This window comes from Psammomys obesus, unplaced genomic scaffold, assembly GCF_907164565.1.
Source record: "Psammomys obesus unplaced genomic scaffold, mPsaObe1.curated_primary_1811, whole genome shotgun sequence".
NCBI classification, from domain to species: domain Eukaryota; kingdom Metazoa; phylum Chordata; class Mammalia; order Rodentia; family Muridae; genus Psammomys; species Psammomys obesus.
Window position 1 is genome coordinate 12,191,410 of NW_026592118.1, and position 19,630 is coordinate 12,211,039.

The 19,630-nt window shown below is 37.5% G+C and overlaps 1 protein-coding gene across 12 annotated transcripts in view; it reads left to right on the plus strand.

Annotated features, from left to right (window-relative positions):
• The window catches only part of Kmt2c (lysine methyltransferase 2C), a 224,138-nt gene that overhangs the window by 44,654 nt on the left and 159,854 nt on the right, over positions 1-19,630 (plus strand). For all 12 annotated transcript variants that reach the window (XM_055612928.1, XM_055612931.1, XM_055612930.1 and 9 more), the window contains exon 2: positions 10,408-10,496. In XM_055612928.1, the coding sequence (XP_055468903.1) occupies positions 10,408-10,496 (89 nt within the window). The remainder of the gene's footprint in view (positions 1-10,407; positions 10,497-19,630) is intronic.

Below are 19,630 nucleotides of genomic sequence, written 5' to 3' on the forward strand. Positions count from 1 at the left end.
CATCCATCCATCCATCCATCCATCCATCCATCCATCCATCCATCCATCCTATCTACTTATGTATGTATGTATGTATGTATGTATGTATGTATGTATGTATGTACGCATGTATGTATTTGTTTATTTATTTTTCCTGAGACAGGGTTTCTCTTTGTAGCCTTGGTTGTCCTGGATTTGCTTTGTAGACCAGGCTGGCCTCAAATTCACAAAGATGTGCCTGCTTCTGCCTCCCCAAGTACTGGGAGTACAGGCACACACCACCACGCCCAGCTCATATTTATTTATTTATTTAAAAAATTTTTAAAATTTATTAATTGTGAGTTTCACATCATGTACCCCAGTCCCACTCATCATCCTAGCCCCTTGAATTCCACTTTTGCTCTTGTAACCTCCCCACAAAGTAAAACACACACATACACACACCCCCCCAAAACAAAGTACAGACAGCATGTCATCATGGAAGCTGTAGTCTGTCACAGTATACACAGTATACCCCTTTGTTCATACCCCTTCACTTGAAAATGCCCATTGCAATGAGTCATTGGTTTTGTTTGAGGTCTCTGACTTCTGTGACACCATCAATATTGGATTCTCACTGGGATTTCTGGTTATTCTGTTGTTGCCCTGTGTCATGGAGATCCTGCAGCTTTGGATCAGCAGGGCCATATTTTCACGAAATGTAGATTTTTGGGTGGGCCATATTTATTTTTTAAATGTGCATATGATTATTTAAATATATTTATTTGTTGTAGTAGGCTGGAGGGATGGCAAGTGGTTAAGAGTGCGTACTGCTCTTAATGAAGACCTAAATTCAATTCTCAGCATCCATAAGGGAGCTTATGATTAGCTTTAACTCCAGTTCTAGGGCCTCTGATACTTTCTTTTGCCCTCCAAGAGTACTAGGTATGAACATGGTTTGCATATATATATATATATATATATACATACAAGCAAAGCACCCACACACATTAAAATGTCTTCAAAGAAAATGTAAAACAAATATTTATATGTCCACTTTAATAAGATTGATCAGATGATATGTTCATTATAAGACATTTTAATATTTATTTTTCCTCAGCCTTGATTTACCTTGTAAGATGATACTATACAAATTTGATTTTGATCAATTAACATTACTATAAATCATAGATATATTAATATAAAATCATACAAAACTTATTCTGAAGCTTATAAAAATAATAACAATAATACTATTATTATTATTTTCAAGACAGGGTTTCTTTGTGCAGCCTTTGTTGTCCTAGAATTCTTTCTATAGACTAGACTGCCCTTGAACTCAGAGATCCACCTGCCTCTGCCTCCTGAGCGCTGGGATTAAAGGCATGCACCACTATGCCTGGCTTATTTTAAAGTATGTGTTCATCATGACTAATAGATGGTACAAACCGCAAGCACAGTGATAATCATTGGAAACTTTCTTGTATTTCTTTCTACATAATTTTGGCTTGTAGATAAGATGTCCTGTGCAATGAAAAATAAATATTTGCTTTTTTATTTTTTGAGTCAGGATATCATGTGTTCCAAAATTGTCTTTATCCTCTTTACTTTAACTTCTGATTTCCTGACTCCCACCAACTGCTGGTATACATGTATGCTCCACAATGCTTACTTTTATGTGGCTCCTGGAATAGAGCGCAGGGCTTCATGCATGCCAGCCAAGCATGTTACAACTGAATGTTTTTAAATTTTTATAGTTTTGGTATGTGTGTACACCCCTTTTATTTATTTATCTATTTATTTTTAAGAGTCAACATTGTTGTGTAGCTTTGGATGTCCTCAAATCTGTCATACTACTACCTCAAGCTCTGGACTGACATAGATGTATGCTACCATACCCAGTTGGCATAATTTTGTCTTTTTTTTAAACAAATGGAAAAGGGGTCTGGAGAGATGCCTTAGCAATTAAGAGCATTGTCTGCTCTTTGAGAGGACCCAGGTTCAATTTCCAGCATTCATATGGCAGCTCACAACTATAACTCCAGTTCCAAGGGATCCCACATACAGACATGCATGCAGCCAAAACACTAATGCACATAAAATAAAAATAAATAAGGTTCCTAAAACAAAATGAAACAAATGGGAATGCACTAAACAGTCTCTTTTACACAGTCCCACCCGTCATGTGCACCTTGAACTCTTAGGCCAGGCTGATCTGTGGCTATGTTTTTGCCTTAGCCTCCCAGCACTTGCGTTTACAGGTGTGGGCTTGACTTCATTGTTTTATTTATCTCATTACCTTTCTCCCATTTATTTTTACTTTAAAAGTTTTTGTCTTGTCTGGTCTACTTAGTGAATTCCATGTCTAGCCATGCCTAGGGGCCCTGTCTTAAAAAGTATAATATAGTATGTGTGGGTTACACATGTAGGTCAGAGAATAACTTTGGAATTTGGTTTTTTGCCTTCCACCTTATTTTTGAGCAGGGTTCGGTCTCTGGTTTCTGCTGCTGCGCTGCATATGCCAGTTTCTGGATTGATTCTCTTTTTTTCTGCTTCCTGTCTCCTAGTGTAAGAGTCCTGGGTTCACAGTTGCTTGCTAGTCCATCAGGACATTTATATGGGCTCAGGATTATCAGACTGGTCAGGTCTATGTAGCAACCACTTGTACTCAATGAGTTACCTCCTTGACTCTCTTTTCTTTTTGAGGTAGGGTTTGTCTGTGTAGCTCTGATTGGCTTGCAATTTGCTGGGTAGAGCACACTGGCCTCTTGCTGTGACCCCCCCCCCCACCTCCTGAGTGCTGGGATTACAGGCCTGTGCTACTATGCCCTGCTAATTCCTGAATTTGTCGTTTTTTTTTTCCTTCTGTAAAATGTTGAATATTGTGTTGAATCCACAAAAATTAGTTGGAGCTATGCTGGCAAAAATCACAGGTTTATCTCAGTAGCTTAGCTATGTCGAACTTGGCCTAATCTCTGATGTCAACACCTGATGTTAAAATGTGGTGCAAGCATTGATGTTTGCCAGGAAGAGAAGAGGTGATGGATTGCATGTTACAGGGAGGTTTGGGGACAAGTAGTGGGAGTGGATAAGTGGCTTCTGTCAGTATTGCTTTCATCTCAATCACATGTAAAGGAAGTTACAAAATGTCAATCAGCTGAATGCCTAGGAGGAAAAGAAGCTAGTCAGACTGCCCATGTACTCTCTGAAGTGCCTGGAAGAGGGTTCACAAGACCCTTGTAGTCTCAGTGATGACAATGAGAATGTAGATGGAGAGTGTTTTAGGAAAACTGTGTCTTAACATTTAGTTGTTATGAAAATCTTATGAATAGAGACCTTTTTTGTTTGTTTTTTAAAGCATCTGAGGCTCAGAGTCCTAGAGCCAGAATTTGAACTAGGCAGTCTTCACATGGGACCTGTGCAAGTATGCAGAGAATAATGTATTGCGTCCCTATACTGTCCTCACTTAACCTAAAACAACAACACACACTAGTCTTATTTCATTTATTATTCTTTGATAAAATATATTTTATAGAAAAATAGATGTTTTTGCTTAAAAAAGTGAGTGTTGTATTTTTATAGAGTTTTTCATATGTAATAGAAAGTACAATGGCTGGGCATGGTAGCACACGCCTGTAATCCCTGCACTCAGGAGGCAGAGGCAGGTAGCCCTCTGTGAGTTTGAGGCCAGCATGGTCTACAAAACAAATTACAGGACATCCAGGACCACACAGGGAAACCCTATCTTGGTTGGAGGAGGGGGAGGAAGAAACGAAGGAAGAAACGAAGGAAGGAAGGAAGGAAGGAAGGAAGGAAGGAAGGAAGGAAGAAATGGATCCAATGTGAGCAATGGATTGTTACTCAGCTGAAGAACTATCACATTTTAGGAAACTTGTGTGGTCTTGCACCATATTTTTAGTATACTGGTGGTAAGTGGGAAGCATAGATACTTCTTTGTAGTTGCAGGTGTGTAATTAACTTTTTTTCTAAATTGAAAATTCATACAGTATATTCTGAGGTTTTCCTCCCTGGTTTCCTCATGGATCCTCCACACCTCTTTACCTATCCAGTGTCAGCTTTTCTTTTCTCCCTCCATAGAGAACAAACACTGCCTTATTTCATTTATACTCTTGTCCTCTTGCATAACTTTGAACCAAGTTTCAGGCATAATGTTATTTATAAGTAATTGAGAATGTTATTTTTAAAAAGTAAGGATTAAAAAAATCTTAGTTCCAACTTCATACCAAAAATTTTAAGTTAAAATTCTAATTAAAAGAGTATCTGGAGGCTAAAAAGGTGGCTCAGTGGTTAAGAGCACATGTTGCTTGTGCAGAGGACCCAAGTTCAGTTCCCAGCAACTACTTGGTAGCTCACAACTCTATAACTCTAGTTCAAGGAGTTCCAACACCCTTTTCTGGCCTTGACAGGCACAACACACATGTGGTTCACATATGTACACTAAAGCAAATGCTCATACACACATAAAACAAAAATAATTTTAAAAAGGAAAACAAAATGAAATTAATGTGTATGTGCATGTAGCTTGTCTGTGTGTGTGCACACCACGAGTTCAGTTCCCACAGAGACCAGAAGAGAAAATAGTTATAGGAGGTTTTGAACCATCTGATGTGATTCTGGGAACCAAACCTAGATCCTCTGTAAGAACAAATACCCTTAACTGTAAGCCATCTCTCTAGCTGTGAAGTTAATTTGATAGACTTCTTTTTATAAGGAGCCCCTTGTCTCCCTTTTCAGTTTGCTTGTTTTGAATGGAATCTTGCTATGCTGCTCAGCCTTGCTCTGAATCCTGGGTTCAAGTGATCCTCCTACCTCAGTCTTCAGGGTACCTGGTACACACAGTGTACCAGGCCTGGCTGACCAGTTATCTCTTGACTGTTTGTCCATTGTAATTATTCATATAGGAAAGGCAGGATAAAGGTTTGATTCTTTCTTAATTCCCTTCACTTAGTTTTAATATAATCAGTGTGTTCATTAGCATTTTTCTGCAGTGATAGATGTTTCTTCTTATATTCTGTCTCTGTGCAGTAAAATATTGGAAGCATACAGAAATGGTATGATTCCTTTTAAGGTGTCATTGGCTAGTAGAAGCTCAGTGCAGTATGATGGTACATGTACCTGCAGATGTTCTGTAGCAGAACCACCAAGCTTAGGTCAGAAAAGCATTATGGGTTTGATTTCTACCTGTTGGATTAAGGGATCCCTGGAGGAGGTCAAGGTTACTTTGCAGGCAGAGGGAGTAGCTTGTGCAAAAGCTGCACCAAGTGAGTGAGTTTGTAATGGAAGAATTTGCCAAGAGTCTAGCAAGCCTGGTACCAGTCAAGAGATGAGACTGCAGCGGAGGAATGGATTTTAAGTCAATCTAAGGAAAGGAATAGTTTTGATTTAGCAGTGAAGGTTGGGGGAAAGACATGGCAGGGTTTAATCTAAATGATTGCTATAAGAAGTAATATACTGGGATGGAGAGACGGCTCATGGCTAAGGGTGTGTATTGCTCTTGCAGAGCACCTGGGTTTAAATCCCAGCACCCATGTTGGGTGGCTCACAGCTTCAGGGGCATCAGATTTCTGGTCTCTGCAGAAACCTGTGCACATTGCACATACTCCTCCATAGATATATACACATAATTAAATATTAAGAGAGAGGGAGAAAGGGGTGGGGGCCTTGGCAGGACCAAAGTAGTTATCTTTTATTTTTTTTGAACTGTGTGTGCAGTCTTCATCTTCTTTGTTCCATTCTTCTCTCACTCATTTCTCTCCTTTACCATTCAGCCTTCTAGAGTTTTACTTAGTTTTTTATTTTATGCTAATATTGGGCAACTGGTAAGGCTTGAACTGAGGTTCTTTATAAAGTGGTTGGGGTCTGGAGACATGGCTTAGCAAGCAATTCGGAGCACTCGTTGCTCTTGAAGAGGATCTGGGTTTGATTCTGGTGCCTAAATGGTAGTTCACAACTACCTGTAACTTCATTTTCAGCAGATTCTATGTCCTCTCCTGACCTTTCTGGACCCCAGGCATACACAAGGTGCACAGGCATATACACAGGCAGACACCCACATATATTAAAATAAAAAAAACAACCAACCAATAAACAAAAAAGCAAACAAAAAACCAAGTTATTAATTGTTAAGGAGTCTTTGCTACTGTCTTAGGATCAATTTTCTTTTGTTATCATACTAATAGGAATAAAGATGATGCATATAAGTGTAGGTAACTATTGACTACTTAACTGTAGTTAATGTGTCAGTGAGGTAGATACTGTAGTTAACATACTTAACATCTGTCCATGAGGTAGATACCATCACCCCCGTTTAACAGATGAGGAAAAGTGCAGCAGGAAAACTGAAAATTAAATTTCAGTTATTTGTTTTGTGTGTAGGAAGGGGCACATGTGCCATGCTACTCACATGGCAGGTCAGAGGATAACTTGCTGGAGTTGATTCTCTACTATGTGCATCTTAAGGATGGAAGTGAAGTTGTCAGGCTTGGTACCTTGATCAGCTGAGCCATCTTGCAAGCCCTTCTTAATCAGTTTTTTGAGATATAAATAATGTATTAGTTACTTTACTATTGCTCTGATAAAACACCATGACCAAGGTAATTTATGGAAGAAAGTTGTTTTTTTTTTTTTGGATTACGCTTCTAGAATGGTAGTTCTCAACCTGTGAGTTGCAACCCCTTTGGGGTTTCTTACCAGATATTTACATTAAAATTCATAACAACAGCAAAAATATTACAGTTATGAAGCAGCAACAAAAGAAATTAATTTTATGTTTGAGGGGGTCATCACAACAGTAGGAAGTTGAGAACCACTATTCTAGAGGCTTAGAATTTGTCATGGTAGGGAGACATGGTAATTGGAGCAGGAAGTTGAGAGCTCACCGTGGACTCTAAGTATAGAAACTGGTGATGAGTCTATGGGAATTCAGTACACTCCTTTTTTTTTTTTTTTTCCTCCTGGTTTTTTGAGACTGGGTTTCTCTGTGTAACAGTTCTGCTGTCCTGGAACTCACTCTGTAGACCAGGCTGGCCTCAAACTCACAGAGACCTACCTGCCTCTGCCTCCTGAGTACTGCTAAAGGCCTGCACCACTACTGCCACAGGTATAGTGCGCTTACTTGAAATTGTGCCAGCCTTTTAACTCAAAAAGCCTCCCTCCAGTGACATGCCTCCTCTAATAAGACCACACCTTCTAAACCCCCAAACAGTGCCACCAGCTGATATTTAAGTAGTCAAAGACTTAAGCCTATGGGAGACATTTCTAATTCAAACCAATACAAACACAATGCTTGGGTGAATACCCTTCATTTAATGACTTTGTGTGATTCATTATTTTCTCATGATAGAGCCTCATCTTGTATTCCTGGGCCAAGATTATATAAATTCTAATAACTTTTAAATTTTTTATTTAATTTTATTTATTCTTTTATGTGCATTGGAGTTATAGACAGTTGTGAGATGCCATGTGGATTCTGGGAATTGAACCTCGGTCTTCTTGAAGAGCAGTTCTTAAATGCTGAGTCATCTCTCCAGCCCCTTTAATGACTTTTAATAATGACAAATATCACTAAAGAATAATTATAGAAATCTGGTTTTACTAGTAATGTATGTCTGTGTGGTGACACAAGCTTCAATGCCAGAGCCATGAAACCCTTAGTCAGTGTACTTTGCATTGAAGAGACACTATGACCAAGGCAGCTCTTATAAAAGAAAACATTTAATTGAGGGCTTGCTTATTGAGGCTTAGTTTATTATTATCATGGCAGAGTGTGTGATGGCATGCATGCTGCTAGAAAAGTAGCTGAGAGAGGCTGAGAGACACTGGCCTTGGTGTGGTCTTTTGAAACCTCAAAGCTTACCCTCAGTGACATCTCTCTTCCAAAAAGGCCACACCTCCTAATCCTTCTAATTCTTTCCAAGAGTTTCACACTCTGGTGACTAAGCATTCACATAGATAAGCCCTTTGGGGACATTCATATTCAAACCACCATACTTGGCATTGCAGATTCCATTTCAAAGGAAAAATTACCATTTTACTTACCTTGAAAATTGTAGAAGCTATATATTTATGTTTAAGAAAATATGTTCATATTTTCCATCTAAATGGTTATTTGTATGTTCCATAAGTTATCTAGGAGAGAAAGTATCTTCCAGAGATGAATGTTGGAAAGATGGAAAGCTAGATTTATCAATTGTTCAAAAAGACCTTAAATATTAAACTTGGGAGTTGCATATTTCTTCACTGTGCTGTAGATAATTTTAGGGATTTTTTTCCCCAGTTTATTTCGATTATTTGTATTGCCACATGGATACGTACCACTGTGCATGTTTGGGGGTCAGATACTTTCATCATGTGGGAAACTCAATTCAGGCTTTGTGACAATGACCATGTGGAATGTTTCAGGTGATTGTACTGGGAATGGAATGGAAACATTTGCATGCAAAGAACTGGCAAAATGTAATTCACTACTATAAAGAGTTCAACGGACCAATCAAATGTTGCTCAAAGCTTTTAGCTTAAAATGCCAAGAGGTAATTTCTTTGACCAAACCTTAAGATTCATGGAGTGTCTAGTCCCACTTAACATTTTTTAAAAAAAATTTCTTGAGATTAAGAAAACTGCCAGAGGTGGTGACATGCCTTTAATCCCAGCACTTGGGAGGCAGAGGCAGGCAGATTTCTGTGAGTTCAAGGTCAGTCTGGGCTACGAAGAGTCCAGGATAGCCAGGGCCCTGCCACATAGAGAAACAAAACAAAACAAAACAAAACCAAACAAAACAAAAAAAAGAAGAAAGAAAATTTATATGTATGTGTATGCATAGAGGCCAGAAGAGTGTATCAGATTGTCTGGAGCTAGAGTAACAGTGGTTTTTAGATGCTGATGTGGGTGCTGGCAGCTAAAGTCAGGTCCTGAAAAATCAGGAAATACTCTTAACTGCTAAGGCATCTCTCTAGTCTACATGGATTTTAATATTTTATGGTTTTTATTTTATAATAAAAATAGAGGGTAAAAATGGGACTCATACAATTTTTTTTTTGTTGTAGATAGAGAAGAGAATAGAACCTAATCTCTAAACTGTTGACATTTTGGACTAGCTGATTTCTTGGCAGGGGTACTTCCTGCATTATAGGATGTTAGGAGCAGCACCACCTGGACTATCTACTGGTTGGGATGAGTAGTTTCCTTACTCCGTATTGTGACAACAAAAAATTTTTTTTAGACATTGCCAGATATTTTTGGGGTTCAACCCCTTTCCCCATTGAGAATCACTAATGCATAAGGGTCACTAAATACGCTTAGAGGAGTGCTTGGCATGGAATCAAGTATTTTTTGCATAAATGAACTGTCAACTTTTGACTGCGAATTATATACAGAAAAAAAATTGTGTTGTCTGAGCAGCTCTTTCTGATTTAATCTAATCAATTAATTAGTAAGTTAGTTATTTAATCTGTTGTTGATGAACCCAGGACTTTGTACACATTAGAAAAATTCTCCACCACCAAGCTATATTGACTGTGCTCATCTTTTATATTCTATTCTGTGCTATCACACTGGCAAAAATTTGATCTGAGTTTGGTCCACCTGTATAGCCCTAGAACTTCGTATATAGACCAAGCTAACCTCAAACTCATAGAGATCTGAGGGCTGGGATTAAAAGTTTGAAGATCTAGCCACTTACATAAGCTAGTTTTTGTTTGTTTGTTTTTTAACTTTTATTTAGTCTTTTATTACATGTGATTTATTTCTGTGTTTCTGTGTGTGCATGTCCACATGTAAGAGTCATGGAGCACTAGTGAAGGTTAGAGAACAACTTGCAGGCAGGGGTTTGTTTGCTCCTTTCACCATGTAAGTCGCAGGAGTTGAACTTAGGTGGTCAGGGTTGGAGGCAAGCACCTTTACCTATTGAATCTTTTTGCTGGCCCAACTACATGAGCTTTTTGTAAGTGGAATTTTCAGTTATCACTTTTAAAGTTCACTGAGTATAGACTACAACCTTTCTTACATCTGAACTTTGTAAAGAACTTACTAGAAATTTAGAAGCTAGTAATGGATACACAAGGGAGTCTTGGAAAGGTCAGTTCAAAGGAGGTAAAACCCTGAATAAGTACTTCCAAACTTAAGGTATTTATTAATTTGGTTCTATCCTCACAAGGAACCTTTAAGGAAGGAAACATATTTATTACTTGGTGTGTTATTATGCTGGAGAAAGCTTAAATTTTATTTGTTATGCATTCCAAGTGTGCTTTATAGGGTGTTTAAACCTAAGCCTTAAAATTTAACATTATCTGGGTAGTTCGTGCTACACATCTCAGTAGCTGGGATGATAAGGAAGATCAGGAGCCCTAAGCCAGCCTGGCTTATATGTGAGATGTTTCAAAAACCAACCAAGCAAAAAAATTAAACTTTATGTGTTTATTTTTTTTGCTATAGGCCTCGAAGTAGAGGAAAATCTACAGTGGAAGATGAGGACAGCATGGATGGGCTGGAGACCACAGAAACAGAAAATATTGTGGAAACAGGTATTGAATCTTAATGAGAATTTTGTTAAAATACATAATAATTTATACTTTCTTATATACTTCAAGAAGCATTTGTATAGATATGTAGTATGTCAGCATTTGTCTGTATATAAAACTCTTAAGTCTTCTATCTGTTTAAATTATTTGATGTCTAATGATAGAATGAAAAATTGAGGTCTCTTTCTCATTTCTTTACTTGAGTCCTTACTTAGTTTGAATTATTTTGTATATATGAGTGCCTTTTATTAAAGCAAAATTACAGTCTTCTGAAAGAAACTCATTTTATGTCGTTACTATATTTCTGACTTGTGAAGTCAAGTATTTGTTCAAAGCTTTTGTTAATATGAACATGGAGGCAAAATGCTTCATTAGCTAATGGTATAATGAAGTCCTGGTTTAAATCATTAGTTTCTGTTGTGCTGAGCTCTTAGGTACCTTAAACACACTTCCTCCCAAGTGCTGAGGTTAAAGGCCCACGCCACTATTGTCCAGCTCCTTTTAAAGTGTTTTTTTTTTTTTTTTCCTCCTGAGACAGGCTTTCTCTTTGTAGCTTTGGCTGTCTATGTAGACCAGGCTGCCTCTGCCTCACTGAGTGCTGGGATTACAAGCATGTGCCACCACGCCCTCCTTTTAAAGTTTTTAAATGATGTTTTCAACGTGATTATTTTGTACCTTTTCTGAAAGCTACACAGTTCATTGCTTTTTGGAAAGAATATTTTTGAGGTCTATCTTTAATCTTTTTTGCTCCTAGATAGAAATTCAGTTTCTCTCTAGGGACTTCGGGCTCTTTCAGCTAAGGAAAATAGTCTTAGGGAGGGAAAAAAAAAAAACCCTTAGGTTGTAGGAATGTATATCACAGTTGTTTCAGTTGAAAACTTACTATGTTGCTCTTTGTCTTGTTTAGTAACACATTATTAGAAGAGACAGTTGATGCACACTGCAGCTTACCTCTAAGTAGTTAGCTAGCTAGCTAGCTTGTTTACTTTTTTATCGAGACACGTGTCTCACTCTTTAGCCCTAATTGTCTTGGAACTCACAGTGTAACCTGTTTCAGAGATCGGCCTGCTCCTGCCCTCCCTCATCTCCCTTTCAGGATTGTTTTTGGTTCTGAAGGCTTTTATAGAGACAGGGCCTCACATATATCACAGTTGGGCCTGGAGCTCACTATGTATACCAGGCTGGGGCCAAACTCCTAGAGATGTGCCTAACTGCTTCATATCGAAGGTGTGCACCAGTATGCCTGGCCTGTTGGACTTTTCTTATGTGATCAGCTTTTCTAGTTTTCTGAAGAATATCATCGGTATTTTTATTGAAAATTACATTGACTGTATAGATTATTTTGAGTGCTGTAGACATGTTTTTAAAAATCAGAAATAGATTTGTTTCATATATTTTTTGATTATGTTTTCTACTCCTACTTTTCTCAGTTCCTCCTCATCTCCCCTCCCATCTGCATCCAGTCTTTCTGTCTCTCTTTAGAAATCAAATGGGCAAGATGGGCTCGCACCTGTAATCCTAGCACTCAGGGAGGCAGAGGTAGGTGGATCTTCACAAATTCTAGGCCAGGCTGGTCTATAAAGTGAGTACAGGACAGCCGAGACTACACAGAGAAACCCTGTCTATAATGAAAAAATTAAAAAGAAAAGAAAACAAATAGATTTCTAAAGAATAAAAATAAAAAAGGTAAATGGGATGGACATTGGAAGAGGGAAAAAGCAGGCAACAGGACTGGAGCCTACCATAGAGAGCCTCTGAAAGACTCAACTCAGCAAGGTATCAGAGCAGATGCTGAGACTCATAGCCAAACTTGGGGCAGAGTGCAGGGAGTCTTATGAAAGAAGGATGAGACAGACCTGGAGGGGACAGGAGCTTCAGAAGGAGAGCAACAGATCCAAAAAAAAAAAAAAAATCTGGGTGCAGGGGTCTTTTCTGAGACTGATACTCCAACCAAGGAACATTCATGGAGATAACCTAGAACCCTTGCACAGATGTAGCCCATGGCAGCTCAGTGTGTAAGGTAGGTTCCCTCGTAATGGGAACAGGGACTGTCTCTGACATGAACTCAGTGGCTGGCTCTTTGATCATCTCCCCCTGAATGGGGAACAGCTTTACCAGGCCACAGAGGAAGACAATGCAGCCAGTCCTGATGAGACCTTATAAGCTAGGGTCAGATGGAAGGGGAGGAGAACCTCCCCTATCAGTGGACTTGGGGAAGGGCATGGAAGGAGATGAGGGAAGGTGGGTTTGGGAAGGGATGAGGGAGGGAGGTACAGCGGGGATACAAAGTGAATAAACTATAATTTATAAAAAATAAATTAATTAAAAAGAATAAGGATAAAAATAAAACAATACAATAAGATAAAAGAAAAATAAGCAAATTGGAATAGGGTAAAACAATCAAACAAGGAAAAAGGCTAAGCAAAAGCAAAAAAAAAAAAGCATATAGACGCAGAGCAGAGATCCACATATTTTCGAACACACAGGAATTTCATAAAACCACAAAACTGGAAGCTGTAATATATATGCGAAGGACTTGTAATTTTTTTTTTTGGAGACAGGGTCTCACTAGGTAGCTCTGTCCTGGAACACACAGAGATCTGCCTGCCTCTGCCTCCCTAGTGCTAGGATTAAAGGGGAGCTAAGGACCTGTAATTTTTAAAGCCCTGAGATATATATATATATATATATAAAATTTTAAAGGAAACTTCTAATGTATGAAGTTTTCATACAACCCTCAAATGGCTCTTACGTTGTGTAGCCTTGGCTCTTCTGAACTCACTTTGTAGACCAGGCTGGCTTCACTCAAACTCAGAGATTTGAGTGCCTTTGCCTCCCTAAGTCTGGGATTATGGCCTAGTGCCACCACAGCTGGTTTAAATGGCTCTTAGTTTTAATTGTCCTCATCTTCATTCCCTTCCTCTCTTCCCGTTTCCCTCCCTCTTTTCATTTGATCCTCCCATTCTAAACTCCTCCCTGTCCATCCATAAACTGTGTATTCTGTTTCTTCTTCCTCTACCCTACCCTCTAGTCCCTTACTTTCCAAGTAACCTTTCTGGTTGTACAGATTGCAGTTTGCTTATCAGTGATTTAATAGCTAGCATCCTATTGTGAATACATACCATATTTGTCTTTATGGGTCTGAGTTACCTTACTCAAGATGATGTGTTTTTAACTCTATTGACTCACTTGTGAATTTCATGATCTCATTTTTTTATTGTACAATTTCTATGTTTATTCATTTCATTAAAAATTACCAGAGTTAAACTAACCGCACACACTTACTAGCATTGGACATATCAATTAAAGGAGTTGTTAAGGAAAATAAACAAATAAACAAATATGCTGATTTTCATATTTTCAAGTTTTCACTTTCCCTAGCAATGGAGAAGTTATTTCTCTTTACTCCGTGTTCTCACCAGCATGACACCCATTTGTTTTTATTTACTTAGACATTCTTATTGGCAAAAAATGAAATATCAAAATAGTTGTGATTTACATTTCCTTGATGGCTAGTTGAACATTTCTTTATATTTCAGCCATTTGAGTTTTCTCTTTTGAGAATTTTTTGTTTATATCTGTACCCCATTTTTTATTGGGTTATTTGTTTTTATGAGATATGGGTCTTTTGAGTTCTAACATTAATCCTTTTCTTATTCTGTAGTCTGCCACTATGTCTGAATAAGTGTCCCTTGCCATTCAGAAGCTTTTCAGTTCATGAGGTTCCATTTATTAATTGTTGATCTTAGTGCCTGTGCTAATGAGTTCAGAAAGTCTTTTCCTGTGCTAATGAGTTTAAGGCTATTCCCCACGTTCTCTTCTTTCAAATTCAGTGTATCTTGCTTTATGTTGAGATCTTTGATCCATTTGGAGTTTTGTATGGTGTTGAGTATGGATCTAAGCTGGGTGGGGTGGTGCATGCCTTTAGTCCCAGCACTCAGGGAGGCAGAGCCAAGTGGATCTACGAGTTGAGGCCAAGCCTGGTCTCCTAAGAGTGCAGGCAAGCCAAGGCTGCAACAGAGAAACCCTGTCTCAAAAAACAAACAAACAAACAAACAAAAAAAACAAAAAAAGTGCAGTTATCTAAATTTGACCAGCATCGTTTGAAGATGCTGTGGTTTTTTTTTTTTTTTTTTTTTTTTTCCCCCAGTGTGTATTTCTGGCTTCTTTATCAAATATCAGGTGTCCATAGGTGTGTACTTCTGGGTCTTCAGTTCAATTCCCTTGATCAACATGTTTGTTTTTGTGCCAATATGATGGTGAGTTTTTGTTTTTGTTTTCGTTTAGCTCTCGTTTCCCAAGACAAGGTTTCTCTGTGTAACAGCTCTGGCTATTCTGGAACTCACTTTGTAGATCAGGCTGGTTTCAAACTCATCGTGATCTACCTGCCTCTGTCTCCTGAGTGCTGAGATTAAAGGCATGTTCTGCCAGACCCAGCTACCATGGTGTTTTTAGTACTGTAACTCTGTAGTATAATTTGAGATCTGGCATGTCAATACCTCCTGAAGTTCTTTTATTATTCAGGAGTGTTTTAGCTATCCTGGGTTGTTTTCTGTTTCCATATGAGTATGAAAATTGTCTTTCCAACTTCTGTGAAGAATTGTGTTAGATTTTGGTGGGGAATTTCTTGCATCTGTAGACTGTTTTAGTGGGATGGCCACTTTTACTATATTGATTCTACTGATCCATGAACATGGGAAATCTTTCCATTTTCTGATATTTTGTTCAGTTTCTTTTTTCGATGTCTTAACGTTTTTATCATAAATGTTTTCACTTGTTCCGTTAATGTTAGTCCAAGATATTTTATATTATTTGAAGCGATTGTGAAAGGTGTTGTTTCCCTGATTTCTTTTCTCTGTCCATTTGTCATTTGTACATAGGAAGGTTACTAATTTCTGTGTGTTAGTTTTGTATCCTGCTACTTTGTTGAAAGTGTTTAACAGCTGTAAGAGTTTCCCAGTAGAACTTTTTGGGTCACTTATATCATTATCATCTTCAAATAAAGATACTTTGACTTCTTCCTATTTATATCTTTTTAATCTCCTTCAGTTGTCTTATTGCTTTTGTTAAGACTTAAGTACTAAATTCAATAGGTATAGAGAGTGAACAACCCTGTCTTGTTTCTGATTTTAGTTTCTTTGCTTTGAGTTTCTCTCTGTTTAGGTTGATGTTGGTTGTGGATTTGTTGTAAATTATTTTTATTTGTTGATGTATCTCTTTTGCATTCCTAATCTCTCTAGGACTTTTATTATGAAGGAGTGTTAGATTTTCTGAAAAGTCCCATTCTGCATCTAATGGGGCGACCATGTGGTTTTTGTTTTTTAGTCAGTTTATATGGTAGGTTACAATATTGATTTGCGTATGTTGAATCATTCCTGCATCTCTGGGATGAAGCCTACTTGATCATGGTGGATATCTTTTTCCTGTGTTCTTGGATTCAGTTTGCAAGTATCTTATTGAAAAATTTTACATCTATATTTATAAGGGAAGTTCTGTACCTTTTTTTTTTTTTTATGTGATGTAGGTAGTAGTTACTATGTCCTCACAAAAAGGATTGGGCCTTGCTCTTTTTGTTTCTTTTTTGTTGAATAATTTGAGGAGTGTTGGGGTTAACTCTTACTTGAAATGCTGATAGAAGTCTGTTCTAAAAGCAAGCCACTTGGCCCTGGGCTTTTTTTGGTTAGTAAGTGTAAAAGAAAATTTTATTTGCCCCTTTCAGTTATTATCTCAGAGGCTTACTGCCTCTGTCTGCTAAACTAGGTTTAGACCTGGAAGCCTCTGGCCTGTGTACAATCTAACCTAGGCATAGAATGTTTTCCGCCTTTGAGACTTACTGCTTAGTAAGCTCACTCTTTCTTGTTCTTTCTGAGCTTATAGCTGGCTTATACAATCTTCACCAATCTAGCTTGTTCTCTTTTCAATCTGTCTCTGTATATCTTTCCCAGGAAAACTGCCCTCTGCATTGCCTATAATTAGCTTCGCTTACGAGAGTTGGCCATATCCTGTTCTGCCAAATCTTTCTCTGATTCATCACTTTTTCTGCACTCAGTTAGGCATCACTTTCAAACATGGGTACTTCCTTCTTCAAACTGACTTTACGGTCATTGTTTGAGATTAAAGGTGTGTACCACCATGCCTGGACCTAAGCTTTTCTTTACCTGAAACTTGCTCTGTACAGGCTGGCCTTGAACTGAGAGGTCTGCTTACTTCTTCTGGGTTAAAGCTGTGTTTACATTTCATCCAGTTCACACAGACTTAGAAGGTGTTTGGATGTGATCTCTTGCCAGAACAGCCATGTTGTTAACTTTAGAGAATTAAAATTTCTCTAAAGTTAAGTTTAATTACTGCTTCTGTTTCATTAGGGGTTATATACCTGTTTAAATTGCTTACCTGATTTTGATTCAAATTTGGTAGGTGGTGTATAGTGAGAAGATTATCTATTTCTTTTAGATTTTCCAATTTGGTGGAGTACAGGTTTTTAAAGTATGTACTTATGATTCTCTGGATTTCCTTGGTGTCTGTTATGACCTCTCTTTTGTCTCTTATTTAAATTTTCTCTGGGCAGCTTTTAGTTAATTCAGCTAGGGGTTTGTCAGCTTACTGGTTTTCTCAAAAAACCAATTCTTTGTTTCATTGTTTCTATTTAATTTTTTGTTTGTTTGTTTCCAGTTTGATTATTTCTTGCCATTTACTCCTTTTGGTTGTTATCTCTTTTTTTTTTTCCTAGATCTTTCTGATGTGTTATTAAATTACTAATCTGAGATGTCTATCTTTTTAATGAAGCCACTTAATTGTGTCCCATAAGTTAGGACATGTTGTGGTTTCATTTTCATTCAAGTCTAGAAAGTTTTTACTTTATTAATTTCTGTCCTGACCCATTTTTCATTCAGTAATGAGTTTAGTTTCCAGGAGTTTGTAAGCTTTCTGTGATTGGTATTCAGCTTTAATCCATGGTGGACAGATAGGATGCTGGGATTATTTCAGGTTTTTTTTTTTTTTTTTTCCTTATCTGTTGAGACTTGCTTTGTGTCCGAGTACGTGGTCACTTGTAGAAAGTTCCATGAGGTGCTAAGAAGAAGGTATATTCTTTTGTGCTTGGGTGAAATGCTATGTAAGTATCTCTTAGGTCCATTTGGTTTACCATGTCACTTAGCTGCGTCTTTTCTCTGCTTAGTTTTTGTTTGGATGACATGTCTATTTGTGAGAGTGGGGTATTGAGGCCTCCCACTATTGAAGTCACACCCTCAGTGCATGGTGGTCAATAGATGATTTAAGCTGAAGTAGTGTGTCTTTTATGAACCTAAGCCCTTGTGTTTGGTGCATAGGTATTAAGGTGGATTAAAGGCGTGCATCACCATCACCGACATCTATGCTTTTCAGGGATATTGACCTGCCATGCTTTGTGTGCTAATGTTTCCCACCTGTTGTCTGTCTCTTCCCCCCCCCCTTTCTTTTCTTTAAACAGGACAATTGAGGTTTGAAAAAAAAAAAAAAATATATATATATATATATATATATATATATATATCTTTTTACTTTAACTCTTTGGCTCAGGCCTTTCCTTCAGAGACTTTTTTTGATGATCAATAAACATTTATTTCTTATTATTGGTTGGCTGAGATATTCTGTCATGGTTCAGTTTAAGTTGACTATATGTTCAGTTTTTTCTCCTCTATGAAGTTGTTCTTAATAGTCTCTAGTGATCCTTTTTGTTTCTGTTGTCAGCTATATAATATATTTGTTTTTTGATCCACCCATCCAACCTTCCCTCCCTCCCTTTCTTCCTACTTCTCCCCCTCAAAAATTGTGACATATTACTTTCAGATATCTTTATTTTTTTTTGATAGAGTCTAGTTGTATATGCCAGGCTAGCCTTATACTTACCATTGCCTCAGCTGTACATCATCATGTCAGCAGTGGCAACATTTCTACTCTTCTCCTTTCTGCCATCTTTTTTAATTTTACAGTCTGATGTCTGGGTTTCTTTCCTTCTATCATGGGGTTTGGTTTGGACTGCTTTCTTCTAGTAATGTCAGTTGCATCATTAGGTTGTTTATTTGTTGATGGAGAGGCACTTGGTACAAACTTTTCTCTTAGTTCTTTTTTTTTTTTTTTTGCTGAATTCACTAGGTTTGTCTTTATTGTTTTCGTTTTTCATTGTTTCAAAAAATTTTTTTAAATATTCTCTTGATTTCAAGAGCATGTTAATTTTTTATGTAACTTTATAATTTATATATATATATATATTACGTTTTAAGCTTTGTTTCACCATAGAAAAGAAAATGTATGCTATATCTTTAATTTTTTTCTGTCTTCTGAGGCTTGCTTTAGGACATGGTCTGTCCTAGAGATGAATACAATGTGTATTCTGGATGATATAAGATGTAAATGTCTGTTCATTTTCTCTATAATGTAATTTGATATTTTTACTAAAAGTGTGTGTCTGTGTATATGTGTGTTTGTGCATACCCCACTCATATAAGGGTGCCAGGAGAGGCTAGAAGAGTAGGTTAGATTTCCTAGAACTACAGTTATATATAGGGTGCTATGAGCCACCTGTTGTGGGGGTGCTGGAAAATAAACCACTCAGGCATCTCTTCAGACCCCATCCTCTCTTTAAATTTTTTTTCTGTCTGTCTTTCTGTCTATTTTTTTAGATGAGGTCTATTTTTATTTTATGTGTATGTGTGTGTTTCCTGTGTCCACAGAGGCAGAAGAGGCTTTGAACCCTCTATTGCTGAATTTATGTACCGTTGAGAGCTGCCTTGTAGGTGCTGAGAATTGAACCTGGGTTCTTTAGAACAGTCTAACTGTTAAGTAATCCAGCCTCCCCGGCCCCCTTTAATATTTTTTGATTTTTTTTTTTTTTTTGGTTGTGGATTCTATTTAAGTCCTCAGCTGTGATTTGAAACTATCTCTCCTTTCACCTTTAATTATTGTTTTATATTATTGAGTGTTTGGGTCTTGTGTATATAACAACAGTTATTTCCTTTGTTGAATCGATCCCCTTTTCATTATATAGTGACCTATTTCTTTTTCTTTTTTATACCAGTCTGTTTTATCTAAGTATTATTACTCCCGACTTCTCGTTTTTTAGTTATCTGGTAAGCTTTCTTGATCCCTTCACTTTCAGTGTA